This window comes from Pristiophorus japonicus, chromosome 12 (genome assembly GCF_044704955.1).
Source record: "Pristiophorus japonicus isolate sPriJap1 chromosome 12, sPriJap1.hap1, whole genome shotgun sequence".
NCBI classification, from domain to species: domain Eukaryota; kingdom Metazoa; phylum Chordata; class Chondrichthyes; family Pristiophoridae; genus Pristiophorus; species Pristiophorus japonicus.
The window spans coordinates 188,740,245-188,756,903 of record NC_091988.1 but is presented as its reverse complement, the minus strand read 5'-3'; the positions used below and the strand labels follow the sequence as shown (position 1 = coordinate 188,756,903).

At 45.8% G+C, this 16,659-nt stretch overlaps 1 protein-coding gene across 2 annotated transcripts in view; it reads left to right on the top strand.

Moving 5' to 3' along the window:
- LOC139277606 (protein NDRG3-like) overlaps positions 1–16,659 on the top strand; it is a 130,798-nt gene that overhangs the window by 45,391 nt on the left and 68,748 nt on the right. For both annotated transcript variants that reach the window (XM_070896294.1, XM_070896295.1), the window contains exons 3-4: positions 1,914–1,982; positions 16,430–16,465. In XM_070896294.1, coding sequence (XP_070752395.1) covers positions 1,926–1,982; positions 16,430–16,465 — 93 coding nt within the window. In that variant the 5' untranslated portion in view covers positions 1,914–1,925. The remainder of the gene's footprint in view (positions 1–1,913; positions 1,983–16,429; positions 16,466–16,659) is intronic.

The window sequence follows — 16,659 nt, the reverse complement described above, 5'->3', positions numbered from 1 at the left end:
TTGCTTTTGTGTACGACTTAAGTTCCTCCATGGAGAGAGAAACAGAGTTCTCGTTTCGGGTCTGAGACCCTTCGTCCGAATTGGATCTTTTTCCAGTTGTGGCCAATTGTCTCAGACCTGAAATGTTAACTCTGTTTAGAAATATAGAAACATAGAAAATAGGTTCAGGAGTAGGCCATTCGGCCCTTCGAGCCTGCACCACCATTCAATAAGATCATGGCTGATCCTTCACCTCAGTACCCCTTTCCTGCTTTCTCTCCATACCCCTTGATCCCTTTAGCCGTAAGGGCCACATCTAACTCCCTTTTGAATATATCTAACGAACTGGCCTCAACAACTTTCTGTGGTAAAGAATTCCACAGGTTCACAATTCTCTGAGTGAAGAAGTTTCTCCTCATCTCTGTCCTAAATGGCTTACCCCTTATCCTTAGACTGTGACCCCTGGTTCTGGACTTCCCAAACATCGTGAACATTCTTCCTGCATCGAACCTGTCCAATCCCGTCAGAATTTTATATGTTTCTATGAGATCCCCTCTCATTCTTCTAAATTCCATTTCCCTCTCCATTGATTCTGCCTGACCTGCTGAGTGTTTCCAGCATTTTCTGTTCTTGTTTCGGGTTCCAGCGTCCGCAGTATTTTGCTTTTGTTCAGTTTCTCCTTAATCCTGCTTACATTTAAAAAAAAAATACAAATCCCAGCTCTAGATCCTTAGAATTGTCCATCTGTTGCCAGCGATTATCTGATCCTCCAACATTTCCATCTGTTCTAAACCTCTGGACCACTGCAAATTTTCAAAGGGGTGCTAATTATCTTAATTGAAATCGGTTTAGCACGCTGCATTTTAGTTCCCTTAACACTAGCTTGACCATCGTGAATCAAATGGACGTCGTCCTCACTTCCTGATCTAAAGGACAGTGCAGTTCCACCCCTCTTCATCCCTCAACCCCCGCACTTGCTGGCCATTCTTCAAGATAACGCTGTGAACCTGCTCTCAATTGTCACCTCTGAATGCTGAGCCAAGTTGTGCTGTTGTTCAATCACAGCTCTGTCTGCTCCCTTCATCAATTACAGTATTTTCCTCCTTGTACCCCTCTCCTCCTTTCACTTGCTGCTTAAAATCTACCTCTTTGGCCAAGCTTTGGTCATTTGTCCTCCGATCTCCTTATGTGGCTGAGTGTCAAATTCTGTGTGCTAACGTTCCTGTGAAGCACCATGGGACATTTTGCTACATTGAAGGCGCTATATAAATGCAAGTAGTTGTTGTGACTGCATTCGGGGCTGGGTGGGGGAGTGAAATTGCAGTATAGCGAGTCTGCAACAGCATGGCATGTTGTCGCGAATAAGCTAATGTAAATTAAAATCCAGCGGTTGTAAAAAAAAAACAGGTTCTATGATGAACAAAGAAAATAATGAATTAAATAAAAACAGGCAATGCTGGAAATCCGCAGCAGGTTAGTCGGACACTGCAGGGAGAAAAGATGATGTTTTGGGTCCGTACCTTTCATCAGACTGAAGGATCAAAGAGAAATGGACATTTTCGTGAGGTTGGCACACCTGAAATATCGCAACTTGTCTTTTCTCCATGGAGTTATTTCAGTTCTAATACTTCCTGTGACTTACCCGAAGTGTTGATTCAAAATTACTCAGCCGAGTAGAGTCAATTTCTGTTGGTGCAAAACAAAACGACCTTGAACTAACATGTTCGACCAGTATTTCAAATTAAGTGATTGTAATAAAGTAGCACTGGAGGATTTTTTTTTAAAGAGAGAGATTCACATCATCCAGTTATTCGAATTGAGTAGATTGCTCTGTGATCGCAATTTCTGGTTGCTGTGTAATGCCTACTCGTTGCAGTAATCCTCAGCTCCCGGGCACTGTGCTTAACCTCTGCTACCTTTTTGTACCTCTGTAGATTTTGGAAGCGATGGAGGAGCTCCAGGATGTCCAGTTGACCGAGATTAAGCCACTCCTGACGGATGGGGTAAGGAACTGGTCCATTTCAGTCTATTCTTTCCTCCTGGACTCTTAATCCACATGAGTTCGGATCCCAGCCTGGTAGTTCGTGAATTTGAATTCATTTTTTAAAAATGTTTATAAATCTGGAAATAAAAAGCTGCTACCGGTAAAAGTGACTATGAAGCTGTCGCATTGTCATAAAAACCCAACTGGCTCACTAATGACCTGGCGCCCTTACCCAGTTTGGCTTGTGTGTGACTCCAACCCCACACCCAACGTGGTGACTCTTAACTGCCCCCTGAAGAAACATCATTTCTGGTATTGAATTGAATATTAAGGGAATCAAGGGATATGGGGATAGAGGAGGAAAATGGAGTTGAGGTAGAAGATCAGCCAAGACACTGACTGCAGGGGCAAGCGACAGTAAAGACATGTTGAAAGAGCAGCAATGGATCACTAATTAACCATTAAAAAAATGTAACTCTTTCTCAGGTAGCGCCAATTATAAGCTCTATTAAAGGCTGAGATAGATTTTTGGACTCTAGGAGAATCGAGGGATATGGGGATTGAGGGGGGAACATGGAGTTGAGATCGAAGACCATGATCTTATTGAATGGCGGAGCAGGCTCGAGGGGCCAAATGGCCTACTTCTGCTCCTAATTCTCATGTTCTTAACAAAACGTGCAACTTCCAAAAGACAGTCAGCACTCAAAGGGGTTAATCGGCGCCATTTCAGATTTCATTCTAGTGAAAGAAAGAAGGACTTGCATTTATATAGTGCCTTCCATGGCCACTGGACGTCTTCAAGCACTTTACAGCCAATGAAGTACTGTGTGCCACTGGCAAAACACTTGCTATGGGTGGCTTTTTTTAATTGCAGTTCACCTATGTTGCGGCTAGTTGACTTTTGAACATTCTCCCTTTTTTGTGAATCTGATTGCACGTTGGCAAATCAAGAAGTCGAACTTGCATGGCCTTCCCCTTCTCAATGACTCCAAATTATAATCAAAGGGCTGGAGTATGGCGAGATAGCGTGCGAGGTGTTCAAGACCGCCGTTTCTGATTTGCAATTTAAATGCCGTTTGGTTTGGCCTTTGGGCGATTTGTTTCTCACACCACAGACTGCAAACTAAAGGTACGTGGCCTCGCAAGCCGCTCCATTGTATCCATCTGGGCAACGGGGGGGTGAGCAATAAAATCCAGCCTTGCTAGCAACACCCACATCCTGAGCATGAATGATTTGAAAACATTCAGAGCTAAATACATGTTCAGTGTATTTGACATTGTCCTGTACAGATTAATGCCGTCAGAGCTGTTAAATTCCAGTTACACAATGTTTCTCTGTACTGTGCCAAGTGATATAAGAATCATGCCAGCGAATGCACCGCGTGAGGTGCAGCGGTGTCATGCATACAAGTAGGTCCCCGGCTTAAATGGCTGAGCTAGTTGATCTCGCTATGGGAGGACAATCCGTGTTGGTCCTGGGCCAGAAAGGGTTCCCGACCTTGCTCACTGCAAAATTAACGTTGCTGGGAAGTGGGCATGGACTGAGGAAGCATTGGGCCTCCCTACAATGTCCTCAGTGGTTGAACAATCTACTGGCAGTCACTGACTGGCCTCGCATACCAAGAAAGTACCAGAGAGGGCTGCCAATGTATGAGCCAGAATGAGTCACCACCTTCACAAGAGGAAGGGAAGATTCCCTCAGAACCCTTGATGCGTATTGAGACAATCAGTGGGGGGGGAATCACTATTTGGGAAGTAAAATGCGTTTGATTGTGTGAGGATTACACACAATATTTTCCTTTCTCTTTACATGGATAAAATGAGTGACAAATGCTTAGGTGAGAATAGGTAGAGATGTGACATTGACACTTCAAACTGTCTATTGACAGCACGGCGTCAGCCAATGCGTTGGACGTGGGGTGGGACTTGCAGCAAAGCTCACAGCAAACAGTCTATTTTACAGCAAGCAAAGTCCAGCCATGATTGACAACGACAACAACAACAACTTGTATTTATATAGCGCCTTTAACGTAGTGAAACGTCTCAAGGCGCTTCACAGGAGTATTATGAGACAAGAAATTTGACACCGAGCCACATAAGGAGAAATTAGGGCAGGTGACCAAAAGCTTGGTCAAAGAGGTAAGGAGCTTCTTGAAAGAGAGGCAGAGAGGTTCAGACAGGGAATTCCTGAGCTTAGGGCCTAGGCAACAGGAGGCACGGCCACCAACGGCTGTGCGCATATAATTGGGGATGCTCAAGAGGGCAGAATTAGAGGAGCACAGCCATCTCTTGGTGGTGGTGGTGGGAGCCACCCCCAAACATCTGATATTCACCACATTGTCCTCCGCCCATAAGCCTGTTGTGTCCTCAAATGATCTCCTTAAGCTCGTTAATCACAGTAAGGGGAGACCTAATAGAGGTATTCAAAATCATCAGATGTTTTGATCGAGCAAGTAGGGAGAAACTGAAGTGGATCGGTAATCGGAAGTCAATAGGCCAAAGAACTAGAGGGGAAATGAGAGATTTTTCACACACAGGGTTGTTAAGATCTGGAACGGGCTAACCGGAAAGGATGGTGGGAGCAGACTCTTAAGAACTTTCAAAAGGCAATTGGACATATACTAATTTGCAGATTATGGGGAAAAATCTACGGTGTGAGACTAAATTGGACATCCCTTTCAAAGAGCTGACACAGGCACGATGGGCTGAATGGCCTCCTGTGCTGTATGATTCTAAACATGTTAGGCTTGGAATGACTGTCGTCGCTCTCGTTCACTCATCTCGAATTGCTTCCTTGATGATATAGTTTTTTTCTACTACGAATATCAAGCTAAGGGGTCTATGATTCTCTGGGTCATACTTCTGGCCTTTTCTACAAAGGGCTGAGAATTACTTTCCATGCTTCTGGTATCTCCCTGTGTATTCATGAACTGTGGAAACATTTCAGCTACACTTGCCCCGTTTCTGCTGTCGGGGAATATAAAAGGAATGACGGAGAATGTTCCCGTGGCAACCATGACCCACATTTTCGTGCACGTTGTCGCACAGATGTTGGAATCTCGGCCTCTGCTGAGTATACATTGCTGGAAAAGTAATGGGAGGAGAGGGATTGGGGAAGGCCAGTGTTGTTGTGTACATGAATAAACAGACAGACTGAAACAGGAGTAATGTAATTAACTGTGTCCTTTATAGCAACTCCCAAAATGGCGTCCAAAACCAGCATGTTTACAGCAGTGTGTGAATAGCTCCCGCAGGGTCCTAATGCCCGTTCAGTAAGAGCTCGTGCACCAAACAGACAGAGTACGAACACAACATATTTTCCCCCCTTCTGAAAATACAGTCTATGAACAGACAAAATCCTTGAGATAGCCAGGCTGTGTTCTGATACACTGAGACCGGCGTGGAGCTTGCGGTGTTTGATCGAGCGTTTTGGTTGGGAAACAGAATGGTGCCTCTGTTCCATCCTGCTGGTCTGTTGGCCTGTAAGTTGGGATCAGTCTACGAGCATTCCATCGAGTTCCATCATTGAGCTCGTAGGTGTGAGGGCTGAACTTTCGCCCGATCTGTTTTGGATGCAAAAGTGAAGGTGCGAGTTTATGACTACGGTTTGCATGCTTAACTCTGACCCAATCTTCGTTCTTCAATTGGGGCTTTTGAGCGTGTCGTTTTGTGTCCCTGTACGACTTCACTTTTCATTGGTGTTCCGAAATCTGGGATGCGAGTGTGCTTATCTTCAAACTAGGTTTGGCTGGGGATTTGAAAATGTCCTGTAGCCAGCGAAGATTCCGCCCACGAGCTCAGCGGGTATCTTCCCCGTTAGCGAGTGCTTTGTCGAACGGTATGTGCAGAGAATGGTTTGAACCGCTTCATCGAATGTTTGGCCTGCTGCGAGGTTGGCTTTCAAATCCTCTTTGATGACGCGGTTAAATCGCTCAACACCTCCGTTGCTTTGAGGATTGTACCGAGCAGTAAGGCGATGCTCGATAGCATGACGAATGAGGAAATCCGCGAACTGGTCGGACACAAACTGTGGTCCATTGTCAGTGATTATGACCTCTGGGAGGCCTCACCTCGTGAACATACGCTGCAGAATAGTGACGATCGTTGATGAGGTCACTAACTTGTTGTGGCGATTTCTGGCCATTTGGAATGCAGGTCATGTACTACAACAAGGAAACGCTGGAGCTGTGGAGCTGCTTCAACTGGACCGAAGATATCCAACTGAAGTTGTTGCCATGGTCTTTGTGGCCATGGAATGGGCTTCATTGGCGCAGGTCGGATGTTTGTGGCCTTTTCGCTCAGACTGCAGGCTTCGCAGTGTGAGACTAACTCCTCGATGCGAGTGTCAACCCCAGGCCACCATACTGAATCGCGACATCTCTGCTTCATGCGGAGAATGCCAGGGTGTCCATCGTGTGCCAATGAGAGGAAGTGCTGTTAGAGCAGTAATTCGCAAGTCGCTTCATCACCACAAGCGAGGCAACCATCGTTCCAAACAGAAAATTCATCGGGAAGGCTGTGGAAGGTTTTCAGCTCTTCCGGAATTTGCTTAGGCCACTCAGTCTGGAGGAAGTGGCACAAATGCTGGAGTGTAGCATCACGCCATGATTCGGATTTGAGTTCGTCGCAGGAAACAAGGTTTCTGATGGACTGAGTGATGATCGACGAGACATATGTGTCGTCATCTGTGAACACGTCAGCACCAGAGTCCGAAGCAGATGTCGAGCGACTGCCAGCTATGTACGGTACATCAAAGTTATACTGATGAAGGCGACCTGACCATCGGTTGATTCGTTGTGGTCTGTGCCCAGATCCAGTTGTAGTGTAGTTAGCGCTTGGTGATCCGTACGGAGGGTAAATTTCCTGCCATAGAGGTTGATGTGGCAGTGTTCACATGCGTAGATGCAAGTGAGTGCATCATGTTCCCCTATAGGGTATTCACATTCTGCAGTTGGGAACGTGCCAGAGGCGAAGGCGACTGGACGTTCCAGGCCATCAATCCATTGCGAGAGCACAGCACCCATGGCGGTGCCTGATGCATCCGTGGTGACATACGTCGTGGCATTCGGGTCAAAGTGCGCGAGGATAGGAGGGGATGTGATTTTCTCCTTAAGCGTGATGAATGCCTGAGCCTGGGAATCTGTCCATTCCCAAGGGACGTCCTTGCGCAGCAACTTGTGAAGTGGTTCGGCAATGTGCGCGTAGTGCGGGACAAACTTTAGATAGAAGTTGCAAGTGCCGAGGAATGATGAAAGTTCTTTGATGTTGGTAGCCTCCTGCATTCGCTTGATCACGTCAAACCTTGTGCTGTGACTCTGTAGCCCAGAAAGTTTATTTCTCCAGCAACAAATGTACACTTATCGGCATTAAGTGTAATGTTATTTGTAGCAAGTCTAGCCATAACTGTGTGAAGTCGCTGGTCATGTTCTTCCATTGTCCGTCCATGGACAACGATATCGTTAAGCGATTGAGGGCTCCCTCTGTGCCTGCTAGCATAGTAGTGACAATCGTCTGAAGTGCACTTGGTGCAGAAGATAGTCCGTAGGACCATCATACGTCGTGAATGCCGTGAGCGGTTTGCTGTCCTCCGTTAAGGGTATTTGCAGGTAACTGCGGCGCATGTCGAGTTTCGTAAAAACTATTGAGCCGTGGAATTCTGAAGACAGTTCGTCGATGGTCGGAAGAGGCTACTTGTCAGGGATGATGGCCTTGTTGACCTCTTTCAGGTCGATGCATAGGTGGATCTCCCCATTTTTACGCCAAGCAACAACTAAGTTCAAGATCCAGGGTGAAGAGTCGATGCTCTCAATGATTCCCGGAGATTTGAGTCGCGTTAATTCTGCGGATACTTGGTCGCGAACCGCGAATGGGAGACGGCGAAGTCGCTGCGTATCCGGTTTGACGGAATGGTCAATGCGGGGGGCGATGGCAGAATTTTGTTGTCACTTCAAACCCTGTGAAGATTGAGGGATACTACTTGTCAAAGTCCACCGTGTACACACCGGTGTGCCTGTTGGGTCGTAAACTTTGAACCCAAGCTTGTCAAAAGATAACATCCATGAGGCTTCGTCTCTTCGCGACATGAAAGGAAAAGTTCTCCAATGTTATGTCCTTTAGTATATCGGGACAGATATGACCCCAAGTACCTCAATTTTGGAGTAGTACGCACGTAGAGTGGAAGTTGCGGGCTGCAGTTGACAGTGCGTGAAGTGGGTTTCGCACATAGCCTCGCTCAATATGGAGACTTTGGCTCCAAGGTCAGTGAGGAGGCAGCAGGGCGTGCCGTCAGTGTTTACATCGCAGTCCTTGAATTTGCTCGAACCGATGTGCGAAATGTCACTAACGGTGTAAACCGCACTGGGTTCATCACTATCTGGGTTGTCCACGTGTCGAATATGCTGCGATGAGCGACCGGCACGAGTAAAATGGTTCATTTTACCACATGAAGAGCATTTCTTCTCACGTGCAGGGCAGTTAGGACTCTTTGCTAAATGTGATTTGTCCCCACAGTTAAAGCAGTGGAAGTTAGACCCGTGATCTGTAGTAGGTGGCTTATTACTAGCCCTGGGTCTCTGCTGTGATTTCCGCTTTGGACGAACACCTTGCACATGGTCTGTAGCTGCAGTCTGCTGCACAGGGGAAGCAGGGGATCTGATCGCTTTTGAATCGGAAAGCGCTGATTCAATTTGGATGGCTAACTTAGATGCTTTATCCAAAATCAATTTGTCATCCTCCAGTAGCAAGTGTTCCCGAATGGTTGTTTCTCAATAATTTGATCCTGATCTCTGAGTTTCCAAAGTTACACGTAGCGGCCAGTTCAGTTAATGTAATGATATAGTGTTTGATTTGTTCACTGTTCCCTTGCCACCTTTGACGAAATTTGTATCTCTCCATCATGATACTTTTCTTTGGCCCAAAATATTTATCTAGGGCGCTTACCGCCTTGTCATAGGACTCCATGTCTTCGATTTGGCCAAAGATGCATTGGCCTTCAGTGCCGAGGCAGTGGATAAGTATTGCACGGCAGCGAACTGGTGTTACGGGTTGTCACCGTCTAACCCACTCACCGTGATGTACGTAGAAAAGCTTTTTATCCATTTTGGCCACAGAATTGGAGGGTCTCCAGGTGTGGCAAGGAAAGGCGGGTGCGTAGGGAGGTTAATTTGATTCATCCTCGTCGGCAAATTATGTTGTGTAAGTAAATAAACAGACTAACTGAAACAGGAGTAATGTAACTAAACTGTCCTTTCATACCAACTCCCAAAAAGGTGTCCCAAAACCAGCATGTTTACAGCAGTGTGTGAATAGCTCCCGCAGGGTCCTAATGCCCGTACAGTGAGAGTTCGTGCAACAAAGAAACCGAGTATGAACGCAACAAGTGTGACACGGATTTACTTAGCCTGGTACTTGATCGTGTTCCACTTGGCCTGGTGTCTTGACCAATACTCTGGCAGTTCAGTTTTCAGTGACTTTCTTTGTAAGTTTGCTGACACATCTCATGTCCTTAAGCTCTACCAGAAGAGTAACATCATTTGGACCAAGAACTGGAAAGTGTGATTAGGCTGGGTAGCTCTGGGTCGGCTGGCACGGAAACGATGGGCTGAAATGGCCTCATTCTTTTCTGTAAATTTCTATGATTCTATCAGTTTGTTCACTGAAAACTGATTTACTAAAATTTACAAATATCCAACTATTTTTTTCTCTCCTCTTATTGTCCTACCTCTTTTGGGACTACATTAATTAGGTATTTAGAACTTCAAATAACAAACTTGCATTTATATAGCACCTTTAGTGTAGGAAAGCCCGTCGAGCCCATACTGGCTCTCTGCAGGAGCACCACAGCTAGCCCCAATCCCCCGCCCTTTCCCTGTAGCCCTGCAATTTTTTTCCTTCAGGTTCCCTTTCCCTTTTGAAAGCCACGATTGTGTCTGCCTCCACCACCCTCTCAGGCAGTGCATTCCAGATCCTAATCACTCGCTGAGCAAATCGTTCTTCAGTCTTCTCTTTTCAAGAGGGCACGTCACGGGGAGTTGTGCTTCCCTCTCCTAATGGTGGTGTCCTCTGAGCTCTGAAATTTAGCCACTCTCTTCTGCGTTCCCCCTGATAACTTTAACAGCCACTTCAAAATTAGGGAGACCAAAACTACACAAAGTGCTCCCGATGTCCTGAGTATCACAACAAGGCCTAATATCAGTTTATAATTTGAGCGGTTTTGATGGCGTAAATCGGGAGAAATTCCACGGCAGGAGGGCCAGTAACCACCAGAGGACACAGATTTAAGATGATTGGCAAAAGAACTAGAAGGGAGATGAGGATTTTTTTCTTTTTTATGCAGCCCATTGTCACGGTCTGGAACACACTGCCTGAAAGGGCGGTGGAAGCAGATTCAATAATAACATTGAAAAGGGAAATTGGATAAGTACTTGAAAAGGAGATATTTGCACGGCTGCAGAGAAAGATCAGTGGAGGGTGGGACTAATTGAATAGTTCTTTCAAAGAGTTAGGTTGGACCAAATGGCCGCCTCCTGTGCAGTGTGATTCTAATTGCCTCTCTCAATTTATAAGTTGCACCGCCAGCCGTTCGTCCCAACTTTCCCAGCTGCTTGCGAAGCACTGTGTTAGCAGCTCAAACCCCCCCACGACCTTGTTCCTGGTGGAAGCGCATCTCCATTTAGTACAAACTGCACAATATCCTTTCCTCTGCTAAGTCACACAACTTTCCACTTCTCTACCCACAGCTTCTCCAGCTCCTCTTTTGATGTCTGTAACTTGCATAATTGTCATTTGCCACGGCTTCCGATTTGGTGGCAACAAAGATTATAAATAATAATGGTCCCAATGCTGACTCCCTCTGGAACAACACTAGCTACCATCCAGATAACTGCCCCGCCCTCGCTCAGCCTATTCACTATTGGTTCTACAACAATATTAACAACAGCACCGTGCATTCACGTCACCGGAGCGTAATCGGTCAAAGAAGGAGACATTTGGACGGCTAATTAAAAGCTTGGTCAAAGAGGCAGCTTTTAAGCAGCATCTTAAGAGGGGCAGAGAGGTGTAGAGTTTAGGGGAGGGAATTCCAGAGCTTGGGGCCCAGATCATTGATCAGTGGTGGGGCGCCAGAAGTGGGATTTCACAAGAGTCCAGAATTGGAGGAGTGCAGAGATCTCGGAGGGTTATCGGAAATGTTCCGAGTCATTTTTATGGGTGCGCGACCCATTCACAGTTTCGCATAGGCGTGAAGTTTAACATTAGAAAAGCCGGTCCCGGGCTGTTCGAGTGTTCCCGCGTCTCACAATTGACCACCGTCTCAGGCTCAGTAACTACTAACTTATGTCTGACATCTTTCCCTTTTGTAAAGCAGTGTTGTTTTTCTCTACTACACTGAGGAGGTAAACAGTCATATAATTATTGTGCTTCCATCAACTAAATTAAAAATAGAACCTGGCTCTTTGTACGAAGGTCAGAAACTAAAAAAAGATTAAAATACGAGATGAGATGTAAGAACGTAACAAATAGGAGTAGGACATTCGGTTCCTCGAGCCTGCTCTGCCATTCAATAAGATCGTGACCGATCTTCTACCTCAACTCCACATTCCTGCACTAACCCCATATCCCTTAATATCCCTAAATCTGTCGATCTCTGTCTTGAATATACTCAACGACTGAGCATCCACAGCCCTCTGGGGTAGAGAATTCCAAAGATTCACCACCCTCTGAGTGAAGACATTTCTCCTCATCTCAGTCCTAAATGGCCGACCCCTTATTCTGAGACTGTGACCCCTGGTTCTAGACTCCCCAGCCAGGGGAAACATCCTCCCTGCACCTACCCTGTCAATGCCCTTCAGAATCTTGTATGTTTCAATGAGATCACCTCTCATTCTTCTAAACTTCAGAGAGTGTAGGCCCAAACTACTCAATAGAGACGAAGATTAAAATGCTAAAAACACTGATCAGTCCTCAAATTTTGGAATAAATGTTGAAAATTGAGACCGATGAATAATGTCTTCATTTTTATTTGAGCCTTAGTTTATCATTTCTCAACACTTTGTGTGAGGAATGAAAGAATAATTGACAATTTTTAAAAAACCATAACATGTTATAATTCTTGAAAAGACTAGAAAGAAAATATGGAATGCAGCAATTAAATCTTAGACTAATTATTTTCCCTTGCAAGATTTCGACTAAAAACTGGGAACAAAGGATTTGACTCCACTTCTTCCGAAGACTATATAAAATGAGCTAAAAACTCAGTGGTCCTGGGATGAGACCAAACCTACTTTCCCCCCCCCCCCCCCCCTAAATGTAAGCAATTCTGGCAAACGGGAGACCTTAGATCCTCCCAAATGCTGTATTTGGTGTTGGTTCACGTGTTTGTAAAATTCCTGTCGCTGCCCTTTCAATGTAGCTGTTGGCCTGTTTGTTAAAATGATCACATCCAGGGGACTGGACACTTCTGTGTCAGGAGCTGGCCTTTCCATTGGCTCCGTGAACTTTCATCTTTCATTCCATAGCAGATTAGTATGATTAAATGCCCTGCAATTATCAACCTCCCTTCCTCTGATGCACTTTCTATTCAAATAATTTCCTATTAATTCCTCCTCCTTGCAGCAATGATCTGTCGTAATTCTAGTTATTAGGTGACTTTCTTTTCTCAGCCACAAATGAACTCGGCTCTACAAATCTGAAGTTAAACCTACTATCTGGTCCTCCTTCATCAGCAATGCTGCTCCATTCCCTCCCCCATTTTATCTCTCTTCCCTCTTCTAAGTATTTTAAGACCAGCTATTTGAAGTGTGTCCCTATACTCCGGCCTAGCTAAGGCCACTTACATCTCATTGCACCCATAAGAACATAAGAATTAGGAGCAGGAGTAGGCCATTCGGCCCCTCGAGCTTGCTCCGCCATTCAATAAGATCACAGCTGAACTTCTACCTCAACTCCACTTTCCTGCATTATCCCCATAATTTCTTGATTCCCTTAATATACAAACGTCTATCGATCTCTGTCTTAAATATACTCAACAACTGAGCCTTCACAGCCCTCTGGGGTAGAGAATTTCAAAGATTCACCACCCTCTGGGAGTGAAGAAATTTCTCCTCATCTCAGTCCTAAATGGGCGACCCCTTATTCTGACCCGTGTTCTCGACTTCCCATCCAGGGGAAACATCCTCCCTGCATCTATCTGCCCTGTAAGAATTTTGTGTTTTTCAATTAGATCACCTCTCATTCCTCTAAACTTTCGGGAATATAGGCCTAGTCTACCCAATCTCTCCTCATAGGACAATCCCCCCATCCCGTGAATCAGTCTGGTGAACCTTCGTTTCACATGGCAAGTATATCCTTCCTTAGGTAAGGAGACCAAAATTGTGCACAATACTCCAGGTGTGATGTCACCAGGGCCCTATATAATTGCATTAAGCCATGATCCTCAAGTGCCTTGATTCTTATGCTGGCTGGGTATTCTGTGGTGAATGGTTCACCACCAAAGCCTCTCCACCACCTACAAGGCACAAGTCAGGAGTGTGATGGAATACTCTTCACTTGCCTGGATGAGTGCATCTCCAACAACACTCAAGAAGCTCCACACTCTCCAGGACAAAGCAGATTGCTTGATCCATCCACTGGCTTAAACACCCATTCCCTCCACTGTGGCTGCAGTGAGTACTATCTACAGGATGGTCACCAAGACTTCTTCGGCTGCACCTCCCAACCCCACAATCCTCACCACCTAGAAGGACAAGGACAGCAGTTGCGAGGCATCACCTCCAAGCTCTTCTCCAAGTCACACACCAACCTGACTTGGACATATATCACCATTCCTTCATCGCTGGGTCAAAATCCTTGCACTCCCTATCTAACAGCATTGTGGGAGCATATTCACCACACGGACTGCAGCGGTTCAAGAAGAAGGCTTGTCACCAGTTTCTCAAGGGAAATTAGGGATGGGCAATAAATGCTGGCCTTGCCAGTGACGCACACATCCCGAGAATGATTTTTAAAAAAAAACATCTAATAGTAGTGCAGTTTATCAGCATTGCCCAACTGATTACCCATTATTTACTTGATGCTTTGTTATCGCCTCTGATCTTCACACTTTGGCTTCAGTGTGGACTGCTCCTCCAAGACTGAGCTTCTACATGTAACCTGTGCTGTGCTTGATATAGCAGTGTTGATGCCAACAGTGGCTAGAAAAGCATTCCATTCCTCAACACTCACTTCTATTACCGTGGAGATCTAAGAGAAGGCAACAACAACAACAACTTGTATTTATATAACTGCCGAGAGCAATCCATTTAAGAACCATAAGAAAGCTTGGACAGGGTAAAGGTCATGTGGCCTGTCATAGAATCATAGAAATTTACAGCACGGAAGGAGGCCATTTTGGCCCCTCGTGTTCAACGTGGTCCTTTCAGAAACCATGTGCGATGTACCTTACTGTAGATTCTATCCCAAACATGATCTCCATAGGGATTGTTCGCTACAAATACTCCCTGATTCCTAAAGATAATAGCAAAAATATACTATTATTCTCGCATCCTCAGCCTTGGTCTGCTGACTTCTGTAGAAATGTTTCCGTCCCCTCCACTGCCAATGCATCCGTGTGCGGACTACCAGTTATATCCTCTGTGTTTCAAATGACAGGGAGATGGTGTGATTCAGGGGAGGCTTGATCTGAAATCGAAGCAGTTGCGAAAGCCTGACTGGGCCCCACTGTCCTCTCATGTCGCTGCCTCCTCTTGGGCAGCTTGAAGTAACCCTCGGTAGTGGCCACATCACGTGAATGATTGCCCCCACCACCTGCCCCCCCACGCCCTCCGTAGAGAGATCTTCACATTGGGATCAAAGCCTCTACTGGCACACTGCCTCGACGCAGTGTCAGCCGTGGCTCAGTGGGTAGCACACTTGCCTCTTGAGTTCAGAAGGTTGTGGGTTCAAGTCCCACTCCAGAGACTTGAGCACATACATCTAAGCTGACGTGCCCAGTGCAGTGCTGTCTTTCGGTTGAGAAGTTAAACCAAGGCCCCGTCTGCGCACTCAGGTGGACGCAAAAGATCCCGTGCCACTATTTCAAAGAAGAGCAGGGGAGTTATCTCCAATGCCCTGGGGCCAATATTTATCCCTCAATCAATATCACTAAAAACAAATTATCTGGTCATTATCACATTGCTGTTTGCGGGAGTTTGCTGTGCACAGGTTGGCTGCCGCGTTTCCCACATTATAACACTAACTCCACTCCAACAGTACTTCATTGGCTGTAAAGTGCTTTGAGACGTCCGGTGGTCGTGAAAGGCGCTATATAAATGCAAGTCTTTCTTTTGGGTAAACACACGATGAACCCATCTGCAGCTCCTGTCATCTCTGCTGAGATGGCCCAGAGAAAGCCAAGAAATCTCTGAGGGGAATCGGTTTGTAGGCATCAGTGCAGCACTGTGGGTGATTGCAGGTTGAGTGATTGATTGTATTTACCAAGCTGCGGAGTAAGAACTGCCAGCGATATGTCCAAAGCTATATTTTATTTTTTATACCTCCGATCAGCATCGTCGCAGCTCTTTTGTGTTTTATGTGCCAGTCGTGGTTCAGTTGGCAGCACTCTCCTCTCTGAGTCAGAAGGCCATGGGCACTAACCCCAATCCAGAAACTTAAGCCCAGAAATTTATGCTGACGCTTCGGTGCTATGCTGAGGGAGTTCCGCACTATCGGAGGTGCTGTCTTTCGCATGTGCTGTCTGCCCTTTCAGTGGATGTAAAAGATCCCACGGCACTCTTCGAAGAAGATCAGGGGATTTATCCACAGTTTTCTGCCCAATTTTTATCTCCCAACCAACATCACTAGAAACAGATTATATGTCATTTATCATGTTGCTCTTTGTGGGATCTTGTATGCAAATTTGCTGCCACGGGTTAGCAAGGCCATAAAAAAAGCAAACCAAGCACTAGGGTTTATTTCTAGAGGGCTAGAATTAAAAAGTAGTGAAGTTATGCTAAATGTGCATTGAACCTTGGTTAGACCACACTTGGAATGCTGCATGTACAGTTCTGGTCGCCATATTATAAAAAGGATATAGAGGCACTGGAGAGGTTGCTGAGAAGGGAATGTTTAATTTTAAATTACGGATACTAGCCTTTAATTCTATTAATTTTAATTTTAATTCCCCAGCTGCCATGGTGGGATTTGAACTCATGTCTCTTTATCATGGGCCTGTGTATTACTGGCCACATAACCACTATGCTACTGTTCCCATGTTTTCCAAGATTTGACTGTGTAGGGTTTGAGGTTGCAGTAGCTGGTATAACACGGGTGAGTCCTGCTTCACTGTCCAGGGCGACTGCTGGCAGACATTGTTAGGTATACATCTCCTTTGGTCCCCACTGACTTCGGACACGGATGAGCAGCTGAACTGGTCACTGGTTGGTAACTAATGGAGTTATTGATGGCTGCCTTTTTTTTCTCCTTTCTCCACAGAACTCTGCAAGGAATTTCCAGGATTTCGACTGTCAGGTGAGTCGTGTCCATGTTCTCTGAAGTGTTGGGGAAGCCTCTTGTGGAATGCAATGGGGAGGGGGTTCTCGCTGCTTTACTCTGTGGCATTTTATCCCACCATTGGAAGGATGTGTACAGAGGACTCGTTCTACCCCCTTGGAAGTCCGGCTGGAGGGAATGGGAGGCAGGAAAAGCTGTTCAGAATTCGGAAG